The sequence below is a fragment of the Ictalurus furcatus genome, chromosome 16 (genome assembly GCF_023375685.1).
Source record: "Ictalurus furcatus strain D&B chromosome 16, Billie_1.0, whole genome shotgun sequence".
NCBI classification, from domain to species: Eukaryota; Metazoa; Chordata; class Actinopteri; order Siluriformes; family Ictaluridae; genus Ictalurus; species Ictalurus furcatus.
The window spans coordinates 7,758,863-7,778,878 of NC_071270.1; the positions used below are offsets into that span (position 1 = coordinate 7,758,863).

Below are 20,016 nucleotides of genomic sequence, written 5' to 3' on the forward strand. Positions count from 1 at the left end.
CATAGGGATTTGAAAAATAATCATCCACAATCTGCCCCTGTCACCAGGGGGTGGAATCCCAACCCACCCCAGTGGCAATTTCAACAAAACCAATAGGGATGCCCACAGAGTGAATGAACCCCTTCTATGCTTTCTTTCATACTGAGTTCACACTACAACACACTGCCTATTATTTACCTTTGTGTAGAGGGTAAATCATACCCTATTATGGTTGACACGGGTGCCACGGGTTTGGTAAACAGTATGAAGGGAAAGTATCAAGCTCTAGCATTAACTCATTGGAAATAGATGAGGTTCCTGTCACCAAAAACACACTCCCTACATGTCCCTACATCTCCTGTCGATTCTGATATCATGTTTTATCACAAATTTGAAATCATTCCGTCTTCTCCGTTCAACCTACTAGGTAGAGACTTAATGTTTAAATTGAAATGTTCTCTTACAATGCATGATGGTAGATTCACCCTGTAAACCCCATCTAATCTGTGTTTTTCTTCATGTGGGTGATTATGAGCGCAAATCTGACTGCATGGAGCATCCGCTGCCTGAAGCATTAGAGGTGGTGCCTAAAACTTTATGAGCAACGCATACTAATGAAGTAGGCCTCATTAAAGGGTCATGAAACCTCCCTCTTTCAGCTCAAATCTACCTCTCAGTGTTTTTGAAAAATGCAGCTTAAATGGGCGTCGATGGCTGTGCGAAGAAGGGATGGGGACTGGGCGTGGCAGGAAAAGGCAGGAGAGGAAGAGGGGGGTAAACCTTCAGAACACGCAAAAAAGATGGATAGTGAGAAAAAGTTTGAGGATGAGGCAGAGGACTTCTCTCCTCCTGAAACCCCAGGGCTAAAAGGAGACAATAGATAGCAGTGCAGGTCCTCTGCTCTATCTATTTAAACCATTAGCCCCTGGAATAACTATGGAGGAAAACATAACAAAACTGGAGGCAGCGCCTGCTTGGAGGCAGTGTTGGAATGGTAGTTAGCTAATAGGCTCAAGCTTTTCACAAATAAAAGGGGGACGGCTCTTTCCTTCAACATGGACTCTCGTTGCATAGTTTTACACACGATGAATTAATCAGTTTTATCCTACAATTAAAATTAATGGATGCTAAGATTGTTTTTTATGGTGTGTGATACGAACATCTCTGTTAAAATCTCAGAAAATGTAATTTAGTGTTTCATGACGCTTTAAGGTAACCCCTTATGTTATGAACCTCAAAACTACTCAGACCATTTATTTGTAACCAATATCCACAATCAGCAGAAAAGAAGTTAGGCATACAGCTGGTGATTGGTTCTTTACTCGCACAGGGCATGGTCGTTCATACAGTATCTCCTTACAACACACCTGTTATCCCTGTATGCAAGCCAAATGGGAAGGGATGGCGTTTTACTCAGGACCTTAGGTGAATTAATGATATAGTAATTCTAATAAGCCCTCTTGTACCTGACATGGCTTCTATTCTCAACACTATTCCTCACACACACACACACATTTCATGGTATTTGATTTATGTAGTGCTTTTTTCAGCATCCCTGTATCTGAGCAGACACAGCCTACATTTGCTTTTACTTTTAAAAATCAACAATACATATGGGCACGTCTTCCACAGTGTTTCATAGACTCTCCCACTGTATGATCATCCATGGTGCATCAAGCCCTCTCATCACTCGTTTTACCGGAGGACTGCTGCCTTGTTAAGTACATGGATGACATTCTTTTATTAGCTGAAGGACATGAGCTCTGCAAAGACGGCTGTCTAAAACTCTTGACCCACCTGGCGCAATGTGGTTTCAAGGCCTCACTAACTAAACTTCAGCTCTGTCAGACACTGGTACAATATCTGGGCTTTCATATCTTCCAGGGAGATGCGTTGCCTAACCAGTGACCGAGTGCGTGCTATTGTTGAGGTCACATCTCCAGCCACACAAAGAGGTATGCTGAGTTTTCTGGGACTTATAAACTATTGTCGTCAGTTCATTCCTGACTGCTCACACCACGGCAAAATTCTCAGACACTGTTGTCTCAAGGACTGTCCACAGAACATTGACTGGACTAAGGAGATGATGAACTCTTTCTGTTATCTAAAACGGGTATTAAGCTCAGCCCCGGCCTTGGGAATCCCGGACTACTCATCTCCATTCCACCTGCATGTTTCCGAGGATGGGAACACTGCGGCGGTGGTCCTGTCCCAGGAAAATGGTGGTAGCTATAGCCCAGTAGCATATCTTTCCAAATCTCTAGAACCTGTAGTACAAGATATGCCTGCCTGTTTAAGTGCTGTTTCTGTGTCCGCTCGCATGGTCACTGACACTAAAAAATTGGTTCTTTCACACCCACTCACATTGCACATATCTCATCAGGTCTTATCTATCCTGAATAACATTCAAATACAACACATGACTGCTCAGCGTAGATCAGGATATGAAACTATGTTCTGTGCCACACAAAACCTATCCATTAAATCTGTAACCACTGCTAACAGCCCTGCAGCTTTGCTCCACAGACTTCTGCGTACCTGCTCGGAAGAGCCCGCACCTAAAGCTTGGTTGAAACGTGACTGTTTGACCTACATACATGACTCCTCATCACCCTGGAAGGGGATGAGGGAATGAGGTATATGTCAATGGATCGTGTTCTACACCTAATGACTCAACATTTTTATGTGGCTTTTTTTTTATATTGTTCATGAGGCTCACTCTATCCCCTTTAATTCTGCTCAGGCTGCGGAACTCGTTGCTCTCATGTGTGCTTGTCACCTCTTTAAGAGTAAGATTATTACTATTTACACTGATTCATATTATGCTTTTGGTGTCACACATGATTTTGGTAAGATATGGCATGCCCGTGGTTTTCACTCATTGATGAAGTAGCTAGGTGGACCTCAAAAGAGGGCTTGCCCGGCCCCTTTGTCCAGAATAATGTCTCCATTTTTGACGTTTTCACATTATCTGACTCCTTGTGGCATTGATGTTGCTTTTTTAGAGACACAGGCCTCTCATGATGACCTCATGTTTTGGTCTTCAGAAGGTTGTTCCCCATCGTCCACTGATGGTTTAATACGCTGCCCTGATGGCCGTCTCACTCTTCCATCTTCTGTCCTTCCATTCCTCATGCTCCATTTTCACTGTGTTTCTCATGTTGCACGAAGAAGGGTGATCTCTGCGATAACATTGAAGTTTTGTATTCGAGACAATCACAAAACTGTTAAGTTACTCCTCGATTCATATTTAACATGCGCAAGAGTAAATGTACAAGGGAAACCCACCAAACATGATGCATTACCACTACCTAGTGGTCCTTTTCATGCACTACAAATTGACTTCACACACATTCCAGCTATCAGAGGTCTCAAATATCTTCTAGTTATCATGGATAAATTCTCTAAATGGGTAGAAGACTTTCCATGCTCAAAAGGAAAATGCCAATATCATCGTTAAAATTCTTGCAAAAGAAATAATCCCACAGTACGGTATCCCACAAACTATTGATAGTGACAATGGGACACCTTTTATTTCCAAGGTACCACAAAAACTGTGCAAGTATCTAAACAGTGATTGCCATTTTTATATTCCATATCATCCCCAGAGCTCAGGGATTGTGCAAAGAAAAAAAATGCACCATTAAGGAATGCCTTACTAAGGGGTTTATACCATTGAGTAATTGGGTTGATTTAGTACCTGCCATCCTATGCAAACTTTGCATGACTCCTACTCAGAAAACTAAATTGTCTCCTTTTAAGATCATTATGGCAGACCATTTCCCAATCCATGGACTAAGAGTAACCCAGGTGTTTGCTTTACAGGTGATCGGGATGTGATTGTCGACAATTATACTCAATATAATCATATAATAATTATACTCAATATAAATTGAAAAATGTAACAGTATATGTAGTGTTGTTTCTCTTTCTCTCCCTCTGCCCACAGAACAGCCTACTCACTCATTCCTCCCAGGCTGACACAGTTCTCGTCAAAAGCCTGAAACCACGAAAGTTTGGGGAAAGAACCTTCGGTCATCCTACACGAGTGGTGTCCGTTACCCATACTGCTGTGCTCATGGATTCACATCCCCAGTGGATTCACACCAGCCACATCAAGCACTGTCCCGTGACAAGAGACAATACTGCTCTCAAGTAGACCTGAGGGGGCCTCATCACATCTCACCTCAACATAGAAAGGGGAACACTCAGAATCAAGCTGTCCTAAGGGGGCCTCTTCTCATCTCAATTAGCACATACACATATAGCCTTGTTTTGTATTAGACATACATATGCAGAGTCTGTTATTTCAGGATCATTTGATTTTGAGCCTCAGCGTGTGTATGCTCATACTAATAGTAATGGTGTTGCACATCCACACGCACACACTCACACCTGCACAATGGTGCAGAGGTAATTTGGCCTGCTTCTTCTCACTAGAAATTGTGCCAAACCTTACTGACGTGCACAGTGACTCATGTTGGATCTGTCATCACATGGGATCATATCAGTGGTCTTCTGTGTCACTGCACAATATCACCATTGCATCAGCCAATGCACAAAATGACTCTTGCTTAGTTACCATTCCCATAGTTTTGATACTACATCTCACCTCCGCTGTTAGGGCTGGTGTACCTTTAAATCAACCCATAACTGGCAGTAATCATACTGATAATCTGTGTTGGGTTCTTCCTGGCACTTCCTGTAGCCCAGTAACACAAGTATTATGGAGTACATCTCAGGACATCTCATTATTATCTGGTAGACTAGATGTCTTTAGTTCGTATATCACTTGAACCTACGTAATAGATGTTCTGATTTTATCTGTAACTTGTTCCAATTGACATTTATCATGTGGCTCTGGATTACTGAGCGGAAGGTCGGGGGTTCTAGCCCCATCACTGACAAGCTGACACTGTTGGGCCCTTGAGCAAGGGCCTTAACCCTCTCTGCTCATTGGGTGCTGTATCATGGCTGACTCTGCGCTCTGACCCCAACTTCGTAACATGCTGGAGTATGCGAAGAAAAGAATTTCACTGTGCTTTTGGTTTCATCTAACCAAACTGAAGATGCTTCAGTTTGTTTTTGGATGAGAGTTTTTCTTGAAACCCTTTCAAACAACATGTGGTAATGGAGGTGACTTCGGATTGTAGTTTTGGAGACTTTCTCACCCCAAGATGCAAATAATTTCTGCAATTCTCCAGCTGTGATCCTTGGAGATTTTTTGGCCACTCGAACCATCCTCTTCACAGTGCATTGAAGCAATATAGACACATGTCCTCTTCCAGGTTGATTCATAACATTTCCATTTGACTGGACCTTCTTAATTATTGCCATAATGGTGGAAATGGGCATTTTCAATGCTTTAGCTATATTCTTATAGCCACTTCCCATTTTGTGAAGCTCATCAACCTTTTGCCACACATCACAGCTATATTCCTTGGTCTTACCCATTGTTATGAATGACTAAAGGGATTTGGCCTATGTGTTACCTCATTTATAGCCCAGTGAAACAGGAAGTCATGTTTGAACAATTTCCTATTCCTAGTCACGCAGGTGTACTAAAATCTTTTAAATATCAATGGGAATATACAGTAGGGGAAATAAGTATTGAACATGTCAGCATGTTTTTCAGTAAATATATTTCCAATGAGGCTATTCAAATGAAATTTTCAATAGACATCAGTATTAATTCAAGAAATCCACACATATAAAGAAATCCAAACATTAAAGTCCATAAATTATGTGTAATAAAGAGGAATGACACAGGAAAAAAGTATTGAACACACTAACTTAATACTTAGTGGAGCCTTTGTTTGTAATGACAGCTTCAAGACGCTTCCTGTATGAACAAATTAACCGGCCGCAGTATGTGTGCAGGTGTGATTTTGGCCCATTCTCCTAAACATATTGTCTTTAAATCTTGTTCAATTGGATTCAAGTCAGGTGATTGACTGGGCCATTCCAACACCTTGATTTTTCTCTGAAACCAATTGAGAGTTTCCTTTGCTGTATGCTTTGGATCGTTGTCTTGCTGGAAGGTCCACCCATGTCTCATCTTCATCATCCTGGTGGATGGCAGCAGATTCTTCTCAAGAATGTTCCAGTAAAGGGCTCCATTCATCATTCCTTCAATTATATGAAGTCTGCCACTACCATGCGATGAAAAACAGCCCCACACCATGATGTTTCCACCTCCAAACTTCACTGTTGGTATAGTGTTTTTTCGGGTGATGTGCAGTGCCATTTCTTCTCCAAACATGGTGTGTAGTATGACAGCCAAAAACCTAAATTTTGCTCTCGTTTGACCAGATTACACTCTCCCAGTATTTCATAGGCTTGTCAAAATGAGCTGTAGCAAACGAAAAACAAACTTCAACATGCCTTTTCTTTAGTAATGGAGTCTTGTGGGGTGAGCATGAGCAGTGGAGTACATTGCCTATTGTTTTCTCTGTGATGATGACACTTGCCTCCTCCAAGTGTTTCTGGAGCTCTTTCCGAGTCGTCTACTTGGGCTACTCTTTTGAGTATTCTTCTGACTCCTTGGTCAGAAATCTTGCAAGGAGCTTCTGTGCGTGGCCGGTTGATGATGGAGTGATGTTGCTTCCACTTGCGGACAATGGCCCCAATGGTGCTTACTGGAGGATTCAGAAGTTTTGAAATACGTCTGTATCCATCAATGTTTTGCAACATTGTTCATTCAAGGTTGTGAAGGTCTTGGGAGAGCTCTTTGCTTTTACCCTTCATGAGATGTTTCTTGTGTGACACCTTGGTAACGAAAAGCCTTTTTATAGACCATCAATTTACTAACCCTGCTGATATTAATTTGCACAGATAGGAGGTATATTTACTTATGGATTTCAGCTGGTTCCTTGCATTGCTTTGGAGAACTGCTTTTTCTTAGCGTGTTCAATACTTTTTTCCTGTGTCATTCCACTTCATTACATATAACTTTTTTTATGGACTTTAATGTTGTGAATTCTTTATATTTCTGGATTTCTTGAGTTAATATTGATGTCTGGTGAACATTTGAATAGCCTCATTGGAAATATATTTACTGAAAAATGTTGACGAGTTCAATACTTATTTTCCCCCACTGTACTTCAAATATGTTTTTTTCATATTAATTCATAGGGGTGCCAATAAAAGTTGCATACCTATATTTAACAAAGATTTTTTATAAACCTGTTTTGTGTTTGCAGTTCTTTGCTATCCATGAGAGCAGAGTATTTTTGTGATTTTTAAAAATAAAATATCAAAAGTGTCATATCACAGCAAACCAGTGAATACATTTCCCATCCTGCACTGCGGCCTACAAACATGGCCTCCATGGACTGCAATTCCAAGAACACTCACCGTCATTCTAATCATGCACACCTGCATCCAATCTCACACACTCACTCCACAGTATAAAGAGACTGTTTTCAAACAATGTCTTTGCAAAGTATTGAGTGTATTCACCATGCCAAGCCTTTGTTTGTGTTTCGTTTCATGGTTTTGCTCTTGCATCTAGTTTCTCATTTTGTATTTTTGCCTTGCCAAGTTTATGCCTGTTTGCCAATCACCTGACCTTTTGCCTGTTTTAGGACCACACTTTTGATTACAGATTTGGATTTGTCTGCCTGCCTCTCTTCAATAAAGCTCTTATCTGCAATTGCATCCGTGCTAGCCTCCATTACATCCATTATGTGACAAAAAGGATAAACAATAAAGGCAATTGTTCACATCCTTCTTTGTTCATATTTACTAAGGGTGCCAATATTAGTGGAGGGCACTGTATCTTTAACATTTCATAGAGACTGTTTGAACCTAAACAATGTAATGTTAAATATGAGATATAGCTTTATGGAACCCATATAACCACCAGGGCTAGTGAGAATGATGTGGAGATCTTCCAACAAAGTCACATAGAAATGTATAGTGCTGTGAAAAATTATTTGCCTGAATTCTTCTGTTTTTTTGTGTGTGTATATCTCATATTAAATTAAAAAGAAATTAAAACCAAATCTAAAATAAAATTAAAGGCAACCTGAGTAAGCAAAAAATATAGTTTTTAAACGATAGTATTATTTATTGAAGCAAAAAGGTTACCCATTACCAGCTGGGCCTGTGTGAAAATGTATTTGCCCCCTTTGTTTCTAATTTCCCATATCTATGAAACTGCATTCATAATGGGGTTCAGCTGGACTAGATGCAAACAGGCCTGGTTACTGCCAGCCCTGTTCAATCAAATCAACACTTAAATCGAACTTTTTCAACATGAAAAAAATGCCAGAAATGATGAAGAAGAAGGTGATTGAAATACATCAGTCTGAGAAGGGTTACAAAGCTATTTCAAAGGCTCTGGGACTCTAAAGGACCACAGTGAGAGCCATTATCTCCAAATGGAAAAACTCGGCACAGTAGGGAAACTTCCCAGTAGTGGCTGACCTTCCAAAATTCCTCCAAGAGCACTGCAACTACTCATCCAGGAAGTCACAAAAGAGCCAAGGACAACATCAAAGGAACTACATGGCTCTCTTGCATCACTGTTCATGACTCCACAATCAGAAAGACACTGGACAAAAATGGCATCCATGGAAGAGTGGCGAGGTGTAAGCCACTGCTAATCCAGAAGAACATTAAGGCTTGTCTGAATTTTGCCAAAACACACCTCGAAGATCCTTAAACCTTTTGGGATTATGTTCTGTGGATTAATGAGTCGAAAGTGGAACTGTTTGGAAGACAGGGGTCCCGTTGTCATAAACTAAACACTGAATTCCACAAAAGGAACATCATACCTACATCAAGCATGGTGGTGGCAGTGTGTAGGGGTGCTTTGCTGCTTCAGGGCCTTGGCAACTTGCAATAATTGAGGGAAACATGAATTCTGCTCTCTAACAGAAAATCCTAAAGGAGAATGTCTGGTCTTCAGTCCAGAGTTGAAACTCAAGCGCAACTGGATTATGCAGCAAGAAAATGATCCAAAGAATATGACTAAGTCCTAGTAGTAAGTGAAAGACTGATCTCCAGTTATCGGAAGTGGTTACTGGTTGCAGTTATTACTGCTAAAGGTGGCACGACCAGATTTTAAGTTTAAGGGTGCAATTACTTTTTCACTTTAGTGATAGGTGTCGGATAAGTTTTTTGCTTCAATACGTTGTGTTTTTTTTTACTTTTTTGCTTCAATAAAAATTTTTAAACTTTTTTGCTTCAGAATTTTTTTTTTTACTTTTTTACTTCAATAAAAAAATTTAAACTGTATTGTGTGTTTACTCAGGATAGCTTTGTTTAATATTGTATTTCATCTGAAGATCTAAAACTATTTAGTATGAGATATACACAAAAACAGAACAATTCAGGATGGGCAAAAATGCTTTTTCACAGCACTGTATGAGACAGTATTTGGAATAATAAAGTCAAAAAGCCATGTTTCCTTGGAGCCATCTCACTCAGCCGATTCCAAAAGACAAGAAACCCTGACAGTTGTCATAGAACCACAGTTACATTTGTAATTAACAGCCATGAGAAACAGGTCTCACCTTAGTACTACCCTGAAAGACTACCTCACTCATATGTGCCAGATGGTGGTACCCTGCTCCTTTCAGATAGGCAGTAATGAGCCTGTGAGACTTCCGAAAGATGCTATCAGCGGTGTTAGTGTGTTGAAATGGCTGGCACATTTTAGTGGGATTAAGCCCCTATAATATTGCCTCTCTAACAGAAGCTGCCAGTTTTATTAGATTGTTAGTCACAGAAGTCACACTATGCATAGCATTACATTTCATTACCTCAATTTAGTATACTGTGGATTCATTAAGTTGTTTTGGCAGTTAATTACTGACAGGAATTAAATGTAACTGCCCAATATTGGTGTCAAATTATCAGGTTGGACATGTTTTTACATTTAACAACAACAACAACAACAACAAAATGCCATCTGTTCAGTCAGCATTTTCCACCCTCTTTTTTTTTTAAGGATCTATTCAAATCTTGCAACCTTTAAGACATGGACTATAAAGATACATATAAGAATGGGGCATCCAGAATATTGACCTAAGTACCTGCATAACCTGTCTTGGGCCAGAAATGACTCTTATCCAGACTCTACAGTCCCTTGGAATGTCAAGTATTGGAATGGCAAGACCAATTCTATTGTTTTTGCTATACACTGAAAACATTTTTTTTTTAGATCAAAAGATGAATATAAGATCATGGAATCAGAATTTCATGCTTTCATTTCCTGTTAACTTAGAACATGGCACATTTGGTGGCACACCACAGAATTTATAGGTGAGCAAAAGTATTAGAATATATAGTTTCAAAGTAGACTTTATATTTGATTGCATATCCATTGCTTGCAATAACTGCATCAAGCCGATGACCCATTGACATCACCAAAGTGCTTTTCCAGGCTTGTACCACAGCTTATATTAGTTGTTTGCTTTTGGGGGGAGGTTTCAAAATGGCTTGCTTTTCTCCCATAGACAGCTCTCTGGTCTTCATATTGTTTCATGCAATCCTCATAGGTGAAACCCAGGCCTCAAACCAAGAGTGCACATTAAGAGCTATTAATTATTTAAACTAATCAATCTAGGGGGGCATGGTGGCTTAGTGGTTAGCATGTTTGTCTTGCAGCTCCGGGGTGAAGGGTTTGAATCTCGCATCTGCCCTTTGTGTGCAGAGCTTGTTCTCGGCATGCTTTTGGGCTTTTCTCTGGGTACTCCTAGTCCAAATACATGCATTGTTGGAATTTCTAAATTGTCTATAGTGTGTTAGATTGTGCCATGCAATGGGTAGGCATGTAGGACAAGGAGCAACTCTAGGATGTTGGTGGGTTTCCTCACATGAACTGCTTGCTTCAGGTCCTTCTACAACATTTGTATTAGATTAAGGACATGGCCATTCCAAAACATTATTTATTCTTCTTTAACCATTCTTTGGTAGAACAACTTGTGTGCTTAGGGTCATTGTCTTGATGAATGACCAACTTCCTCTTGAGATTCAGACACATGTCCTTACATTTTCCTTTAGAATTTGCTGGCATAATTGTTTCCTCAATGATGGTAAGTTGTCCTGGCTAGATGCAGCAAAATAGGCTCAAACCATGATACTACCACCACCATGATTCACAGATGGGATAAGGTTCTTATGCTGGAATGCAGTGTTTTCCTTTTTCCAAACATAACGTTTCTCATATTTTGGTCTCATCCATCCACAAAGCATTTTTTTCAGTAGCCTTCTAGCTTGTCCACGTAATCTTTACCAATCTGCATAATGGCAGCAATGTTCTTTTTGGAGAGCAGTGGCTTTCTCCATGCAACCCTGACATGCACACCATTGTTGTTCGGTGTTCTCCTGATAATGGACTAATGAAAATTAACATTAGTTAATGTGAGAGAGGCCATCAGTTGCTTAGAAGTTATCCTGGGTTCCTTTATGATCTTGCAGACTATTACACGTCTTGCTCTTGGAGTGATCTTTGTTGGTCAACCACTCCTGGGGAGGGTAACAATGGTCTTGAATTTCCTCCATTTGTACACAATCTGTTTGACTGTAGACTGGTCGAGTCCAAACTCTTTAGAGATGATTTTGTAAACTTTTCCAGCCTGATGACCATCAACAACTCTTTTTTCAGAGGTCCTCAGAAATATTCTTTGTTCATGCTATGATAAAATTCAACAAACATGTGTTTTGAAGATCAGACTTTTATAGATCCCTGTTCTTTAAATAAAACAGGGTGCTCACTCACACCTGATTGTCATCCAATTGATTCTAAACACCTGACTAATTGCAACTTCAAATTAACTGCTAATCCTAGAGGTTCATATACGTTTGCCACTCACAGATATCTAATATTGGATCATTTTAATCAATAATAATTTTGCTTTTTCACTTTGCTTTTCTAGAACTCAATTATAAATCTTGCATGGTAGCACTACTTGTATTGATCTCCACTTGATATATCGCTTTGCTTGTATTTCCTCATATGTAAGTCGCATTGGATAAAAGCATCTGCTAAATGAATAAATGTAATGTAAATGTAATAACCAAATGACCCAGTATAATACTTTTGTCTCATTGGTTTAACTGTTTTCTCACTATTTACTTTTTGGACTTGTGTGAAAATCTGAGGTTTTATGTCATATTTATGCAGAAATATAAAAAATTCCAAAGGGTTCACAAACTTTCAAGCACCACTGTAATCAGAGATGTGTGTGTGTGCGCGCGCTTACCAGCTCCATGCGCCGACGGCTACTCTCCTGCTCTTTGAGGCTTAGATCCTCCATCTCTAGCCTCATGTCTGCCAGCCTCTGCTGGTAGTAATGTGAGTTTTCTCTCTCTCTTGCCTCAGCCTGAGCAGACTGCTCCAGCTCCTCGCCCATCCTCACCACACTGTCCCTCAGACGCAGAACTAGAACCTATACATCAGCAAGAAAAAGAACTACAGTGTACATGGAGGTGCAAACCAGTTTTTCTCAACACTGCAAAAATCTGACTGAACTCATTAGCAAATCAACCCTATCTAGCTTATTCAAGTGTGCCAAAGAAAGAAGAAAACAAAGTGTAACTGACAAGCACGGCGCTCTTACATTCATAACCAAGCTATGAGTGGTTAATGGGTCTAGCTTGCTAAAGGACATCTACTTGAAACTATTTTCACAGGGATTTACATAATGCATAATATATAGGTCTCTGTCAATCGGACAAACTGAAGAACATTTTAGGATGCTTGTTGGAACCTTTTTTTTTTTTTTAAGAAGGGCATAGTTTTGGTCTCAATATTGGTAGGGACACCCCCCCCCCCCCCCCCCACCCCGGAAAAAAAGGACTGTTTAATGTTGACAACCAACTGGTTTATTAAAATATAACATCTCTATTTACATTAAGATCTGTATTTACATTTAAATACAAATTATACAAAGCAACAGATCAAAGACTAAAAGAAAGTAAACTATGAAATAACTTGTTAATGGAAAAGAGAATATAAACGATGACATTTTTATGGGATTTCTAGACTAAAATTCAACTCAACATAATTTCATATATGCACCTATTTTATGTTCCAGCTAGCAACCTGACTGCTAGCCTGCAGATGACAGAAGCCAGGGTTAGCTTGCTAGTTAATGCTAGCTAACACGGTTGACTAACATCAGTTGATTCTCAGAGAATGTAATGTCACACATGGTCCCAATCTACCAAGCTGATAAAAAGGGGAGGGGGTCTTTCTGTCTGTGCTGACCTCAAATCTCTTGACCTGGCCTCTCTGGAACTCCAGCTTGTTCTCCAGGTCACACACATGTGCCTCCTGCTTGCTCACAATACTCCGAGCTACTGTGGAAGACTCCAGGAACTGCAAGTGTGCTGCACTTGACTGCAGCTGATGGGTGAAAAACCAAGGGTGGAAAGAAATGAGGTGGAAGAAATTAGATGTTTGATGTAAACTTCACATGGGCTGGAGTGTGTCTAAATACCAGAATGCACTACACTTTGACAGGATCTGTTAAACTTCTTACAAATAGAAATCAGTTATGATGATATCTCACCTTCCTGTCTCAGAAACAGGCACAGTGTCCATATTTATTACTTTCTGGCTACCATGTCCAGTCTCACCTGCTCCTGTAGACTCTGTCTCTCCTTCTTCACTTCTTCCAGCTCTGTCTGCAGCTCCCGTATCTGAGTGATGTCACTAGAAGACTGAGGATACAAACCCGAAGCAAGTTGTTAGATTTCTCTTGTCACTGTTAAATACACACAGAGATTTAGTACAGACATATACCATTAAGATATGTCCATATGCATTGTGCATTCATGCACAGACACACCTGTGCAATAAGGGCTTTGTGTTTCTTCATGAGTTCATTCAGGTCCTCCTGGTCTTCCTCCAGCCTCTTCAGGAAGTCAGCCTTCTCATACTGCAGCTGAGTCAACTGTTCATCCACCTGAGTACAAGCAAAACTGCTGAGTGAAAGGCATTTTATATGCTTTCTCTGTCTGTATTAATTACAAAATTTCTCACCAGGCTTTTGTGTTTGCAGATGCTCTCCAGCTCCAGCTGAGCATTCTCCAGCTCCATAGCAAGAGTTTTCTGCACACTCTCAGCCTCTAAACGCCGTGCCTCACTGTCCTTCAGCTTAGACACATGCACCAAGATTTCAAAATCACCAAAAATAGCAAGAATGGAAACCACTAAATAACTACTTAATTATACTTTTATATTTTAATAAATATTTAATCAGTTGAGATAAAATGGTCTGGTGGATGTGACGTATCATATAATAACATACACAGTCCCCTGTAAAACTATTGGAATGGCTAGGCCAATTAATTTGTTTGTGCTATACACCAAAGGCATTTCTGTTTGAGATCAAAAGATGGATATGAGACAAAATTTTATTTCCTGGTATTTACATCTAGATGTGTTAAACAACATAAAACAAAACCTTTTGTATCAGACCACCCAATTATAAGCAAGCAAATGAATGGGAACAGACAATTCATGAAGAAATTTAAAGTAAATAACCCTTAATATTTGGTTGCATGTGCCTTGCTTGCAATAACTGCATCAAGGCTGTGACACATTGACATCACCAAATTGAAGTTTCTTCTTTTGTGATGCTTTTCCAGGCTTTTATCACAGCCTCTTACAGTTGTTTGTTTTGTGGTGAAATGCTTCTTCCAAGAGCACACTGGCAACACACAGGAAATCAAAAAGAACCCAAATGAACATCTAAGGAACGGCAAGCCTTGCCTGCCTCAGATAAGTTCATCATTCATGATTCTGCCATTAGAAAGAAACTGGGCAAAAGTGGAATCAAGGGGAGAGCTGCAAGGCAAAAGCCACTGCTAAGAGGAGCATAAAGGCTTGTCTCACACCTGCCAAAAACACCTTAATGATCCCCAGGCCTTTTGGGATAACGTTCTGTGGACTAATGAGTCGAAAGTTGAGCTTTTTGGAATAAATGGGCCCCTGTTATATTTGTCCCCATTACATTTGGCTCATTTGGGTTAGGAAGCAAATTCCTGACTTGATCCCTACTGAAATGCTATGGTAAGTAAAAACAAAGACAAAGTAATCAGATTACAGGTACATTTTGTAAAAAATAGGAATACTATCAGGATTACATTTTTTTTTTCATTTAAAACCAAAGAAATTTAACTTTTGCAAGGCTCCAGACTGCACCTAAAATGGTCACATTTGCAACAATAATATTAATTTGCGAATTATATTTTTTCTGGTGACAATATAAATTTACATGTTATGATGTAATAATTTGCATTTAATGTCTTTTTAATTGTGTGTTCTGTGAGGAGTTGAACACAAATCACATAATTTGTTGTGTTGACGTAATAAAATGAGACACTATGCATGAAAGTTTCAGTGGGGGAAAAAAGCTTCAAATTCAAGTTTAAATTCACCCAGAGTGCCAAAATACACACAGGGAAAGCTTTCCGCATCAGAAAGACATGACAAAACAAAAAATATCAGACTTTTTCAAATAATCCTCATCTCTATCGAGCACCAATGCTGATGGCACACCTGCTAATAAAAAAGCATGATCCAGTTGTGCCAGCATGAGAGAGATAGAAAAGGACTGACACAGAGGATCATCTTTCCATGTCAATCAATGAACACCCAAGTAAAAGTGGAGAAAGACATTTTAAAACTTCTTATATTCAGTAGTTTGCATGAGTCAGATATGATCATCGCACACAGAAAATGTTTTGTGACTTTTGTTCCATAGCGGGGATTAGTGGATTTCATTACCGGAAAACATGGCGATAGTGAAAAGCATAAAAAAGCTCATGACTATGTAATCGCACAGTGCACCACAAAAAACACCATTAGCACAAGCAGTGTTTCGTGCATGTGAACTACATGACGAAGCTGAATGAAAGGAGCTAAAAATAAAATTCAGCATCGCCTATATGATTGCAAGTGAAGAGCTGCCTTTCACCAAATTTACCAATCACTTATTACTAGTGAAGAAAAATTGACTAGATGTGTGTAAGACGTAAGACAACGACACAGCATGTGCTTGGAGCAGAATGCATCTAGTTGAGATATTGCTTGTCCTACTAATTTTGGCTGCTCAGTGTGAACATGGCTTTTCAGCTCAAAACAGGATAAAATCAAAAGTATGCAAGTCAACCTTTGAAGACTTGATCAGGATCAGCACAGAGGGCCCATCACTTGAAAAGTTTGATCCTGAACCATGTCAAATACTGGCTTTCTGCAAAAAAATTCTTTGTGACTGTATATAGTTCTCAAGTTGGAAAAGACTTCAGTTCCCATTTTAAGTGAACTTGGATGAAAATGCTGATGCTGTAAAAGCAGGCCAGATGTACACACATGACAGGATGACTGAAAGTGAGTATTTTAAAAATTTTAAACGCAAGTTCATTTTTATGTGGCACTTTTAAAAAATCACTTGGTGCCTGTTTTTTCTGATAGGAGCCAATGCCTCCTTAATAGATTTTTTTTGTGTGGAGCCCTGCTCCAACACAATATAGACAGCTGCATGATTATAGTTCTGGTTCTCTCTTGCCAGTAGTGACTCACATGAGCAACAAATGTATTTATTTTATTAAAATAAATCCAAACATTGAACATGTTTTAAGCTCTAAAATAAGCTCTAAATAAAAGTATTTTAGATCATATTGCTTTTCTCTTGACTTTATTTACATATGTGACCTTGAAGTAATCCAAAAATAATCAGATTACATTACTTTCATATTGTGATACTTGGATTACATTACTGATTACATTTTTATGAAGTAATTTGTAACTGTAACGGAATAAATTTTTTAAAGTGTAAAGTTACACAGAACTGTATTAAATTTAGGGGGCAGTTTAGGGGGACAATTGCTTTTCACATGGATGATATAGGTGATGATATAGGTGTTGCATAACTCATGTTCTTCTTGTATTACATTACTGTTACAACTCGCTATCTTCCAACCTGCCTTACCCTGCCTTGCTCCCGCCTCCCAGGATGACATCACTAAATGGCGGCCATATTTAAAGAGGAAGGGGAGTGAGAATGGTGTGGGATGTTGGAGGTGGTTACATGTGTTGGAGTTTAGAGATTGTGTTTGGTTGTGCTGCTTGTATGCTATTTTCTGACTGCTGTTCTGGTTTTTAACTTTTGCCTGGTTTTGGGACTTTGAGTTTGCTTGTCCCTGTATCTGTTTATGTGTATTCTCTTCACTATTGTATATATGTTCACTTGGTTAACTGGCAGTAGGGGTTCTTTTGTCTCTGTTTTTTTGCTTAGGTAGTTAGGGAAGTATCCTTGTATTTTCTTTATTTTCCTTTTAGGTAAGCTAGTTACCTAATAATAGAATTCTTTTGTCTATTATTTTGGCCTTGGCCCACCCTGAAGTTATGCCTGGTTTGGTTCCTTGCACAGTTGTATGTATATAATTCTGTGTTTTATAATATACCACTACTTCTTTGAACAACCCTGTTTGTGGTGTTATTCCTGGCTCCCTCATTTTTAAAGGTCAATCCAATTGAATCCCAAGCTGGTTACTCTGTGCGGCCTAACCTAGACTGGGCTGTAACATTACATCTTGCATGAGGATCTGAAACCATTTAGTTTAACAAATATGCAAAAATAATGCCTGTTTTTTGACCATGTTTGTGCTTTATGTTTTTGGATTTGTCTGCCTCTCTCTTAATAAAAGCTCTTAACTGCAATTGAGTCCATCTCAAACCCCATTATGTGACAAGGGCAAATTAAAAACTTGCAAGACAGTGCAAAATGGTACAGTTGCTATCCTTGATGGCAACAACTTCCTGTGATGTCTCTCATTTTAACACACACATTCCTGATATGTATCATTTTGGCATTGCCTTATAACTTTATTCTCAATATATTGCTATTTTCCCTTCCTAATACTGAATAAAAATACTTCAATATATTATGACTTTTATCCTCAAAATATTACTACTTCTGTTAAAATGTAAAACACCATCTCTCGAGGAACGATTTTTTCAGGTACCTTCAGGTCAGGACTACAGTAGCTACCTAACTATAAAAACACCAGGCCTCCTGGAGTAGATAATTGACTCAAGTTGGATATCAATGCTGGTCACCTAATATTTTCCATTAATTACTTGTTGCAAGTTTACCATGTGCCATCTATAGATGGCATCAGGTTGCTGACTCTAACCCTAACCTTTCAGGCTCTTTGTTGAGTGAATGCCTAGGAATGATTCATACATGCTCAATAAATGCCAGCCAAGATTATCCAGTTCAATATTTTATATAGACTACTGTATATTTAAAAAGGTGCAGACTATTTGTTGGTACCTCGATTAGTGAAGGCTACAGCAGGGGGAAGAGCTTTCTCTTACAAAGCCCTGTAGTTATGGAACAGCCTTCAAATTAGTGTTTGGGAATCAGACACAGTCTCAGTGTTTAAGTCTAGGCAGAAAACATATTTGTTTACTCAAGCTTACCATGAATAGACTTTCTTTTACGCAAAGTACACAGTCTTATCTATCACAGGATAGTAAGCATACCTAATAATCTCTCCCTCTCCCTTTCACATTCTCTCCTTCTGTCGAGCAACACATGATTTTATGGAGATGCCAGTGATCCTGACACTTTCTACACTCCGGATCCATCCAGATGCCCTATCTTGAAGTACCATGAAATAGTTTTGGACCTCAATTCAACTTGGACATTATTGCTGTGGTTGCTGGACTATGGCTGTGACTATGGCCTTGGGACTGCAATTACCACATACAATTTTGCACTCAGATCTCCTTTGGTGAACAGTGGAGTATTTCAACACAGACTTCATGTAAAAACCATAATGAACTTTCTTTTACTTTCACACTATCTGTTGTTACCCAGATGAAGATGGGTTCCCTTCTGAGTCTGGTTCCTCTCAAGGTTTCTTCCTCATATGATCTTATGGAGTTTCCTTGCCACCGTCGCCATTGGCTTGCGCAGTAGGGATAAATTCACACACTTAAAATCTGTATCCTGTGTTTATATGTTTCTGTAATGCTGCTTTGAGACAATGTCCATTGTAAAAAGTGCTATAGAAATAAAATTGAATTGAATGGAATTGAATTGTATATTACACAAAGGAAACATTTCATAAGTTTTATGCAAATGTTTCCCAATCTGTGATTCTACAGATTCCACAGAAGCTTCCCTCTCTCACAGTTTTGTCCTGTGCTGCAAGTTTTCTGGGTAGGTTGATTTTGAAGTTGTTGAATTTGATTGTTAAACCAAACCCTCTTTTAATTCTCTTTGGATTGTCAGTGCAACATATATATTTTAAGAATTACCATCATCGCTTAAATGATTTCTGAGTTATACTAAATACAATAATAATACAATATATAGTTAAATTTTTTAAAGTGAGTATTTATATTTACCTCTTTTCGGTCTCAGATGTGAACTAAGATCTTTTTTTTTTATACAGCAAAAAAAGGCTCCTAAACAGCAGAATTGATTGGCTGTACTACAGTGGTTCCATAAGAACCTACCTGACACTGCAGTCTGTCCAACTGCTCCTTGGTTCCCGGGGCCTGCCCCTGGCCAGTTTGCTCCATTGTAGATAGTAGCAGCTGGGCATCACTGAGCAGCGCATGGGTACGTTTCAGGTCTCGCCGGAGTCGCTTCTCCACATCAAAATCTCTGTGGCCCACCTGAGAAGAGTAAGATAAATAGAGGTAGAAGGAAAAAAAGAGAAAAAAAACACAAAGCTGCCTCCATATACATGATATAATGCATACAAAATCATAAGCTATCAAACATCTTATTGCACACAGTAAATGGCATGCAGCATGACAGAAATGTATTGTTAAGGTATTAATTATGAGTTCTGGCTCAGGTTCCTTTAGTATATACCTTTTTTTTTTAAATTGTTAAATGTACTGGAGAGAATCATCTATGGACAACTATAGTGTTCCTGGACTGACTGGTAATGACAAAATGCAGACTGACCAAACGACAGGAGAATAACGTACTGCTGGAGGGAATAGACAGAGTAATATAGGATATGGCTGATATTACATTGTGTGTGTGATGC

The 20,016-nt window shown here is 39.2% G+C and overlaps 1 protein-coding gene across 3 annotated transcripts in view; it reads right to left on the minus strand.

Annotated features, from left to right (window-relative positions):
• LOC128620580 (unconventional myosin-XVIIIb) overlaps positions 1-20,016 on the minus strand; it is a 117,887-nt gene that overhangs the window by 19,676 nt on the left and 78,195 nt on the right. For all 3 annotated transcript variants that reach the window (XM_053645742.1, XM_053645741.1, XM_053645744.1), the window contains exons 34-39: positions 19,472-19,633; positions 13,979-14,092; positions 13,785-13,901; positions 13,573-13,656; positions 13,202-13,339; positions 12,195-12,380 (exon numbers count right to left, since the gene is read on the minus strand). In XM_053645742.1, coding sequence (XP_053501717.1) covers positions 12,195-12,380; positions 13,202-13,339; positions 13,573-13,656; positions 13,785-13,901; positions 13,979-14,092; positions 19,472-19,633 — 801 coding nt within the window. The remainder of the gene's footprint in view (positions 1-12,194; positions 12,381-13,201; positions 13,340-13,572; positions 13,657-13,784; positions 13,902-13,978; positions 14,093-19,471; positions 19,634-20,016) is intronic.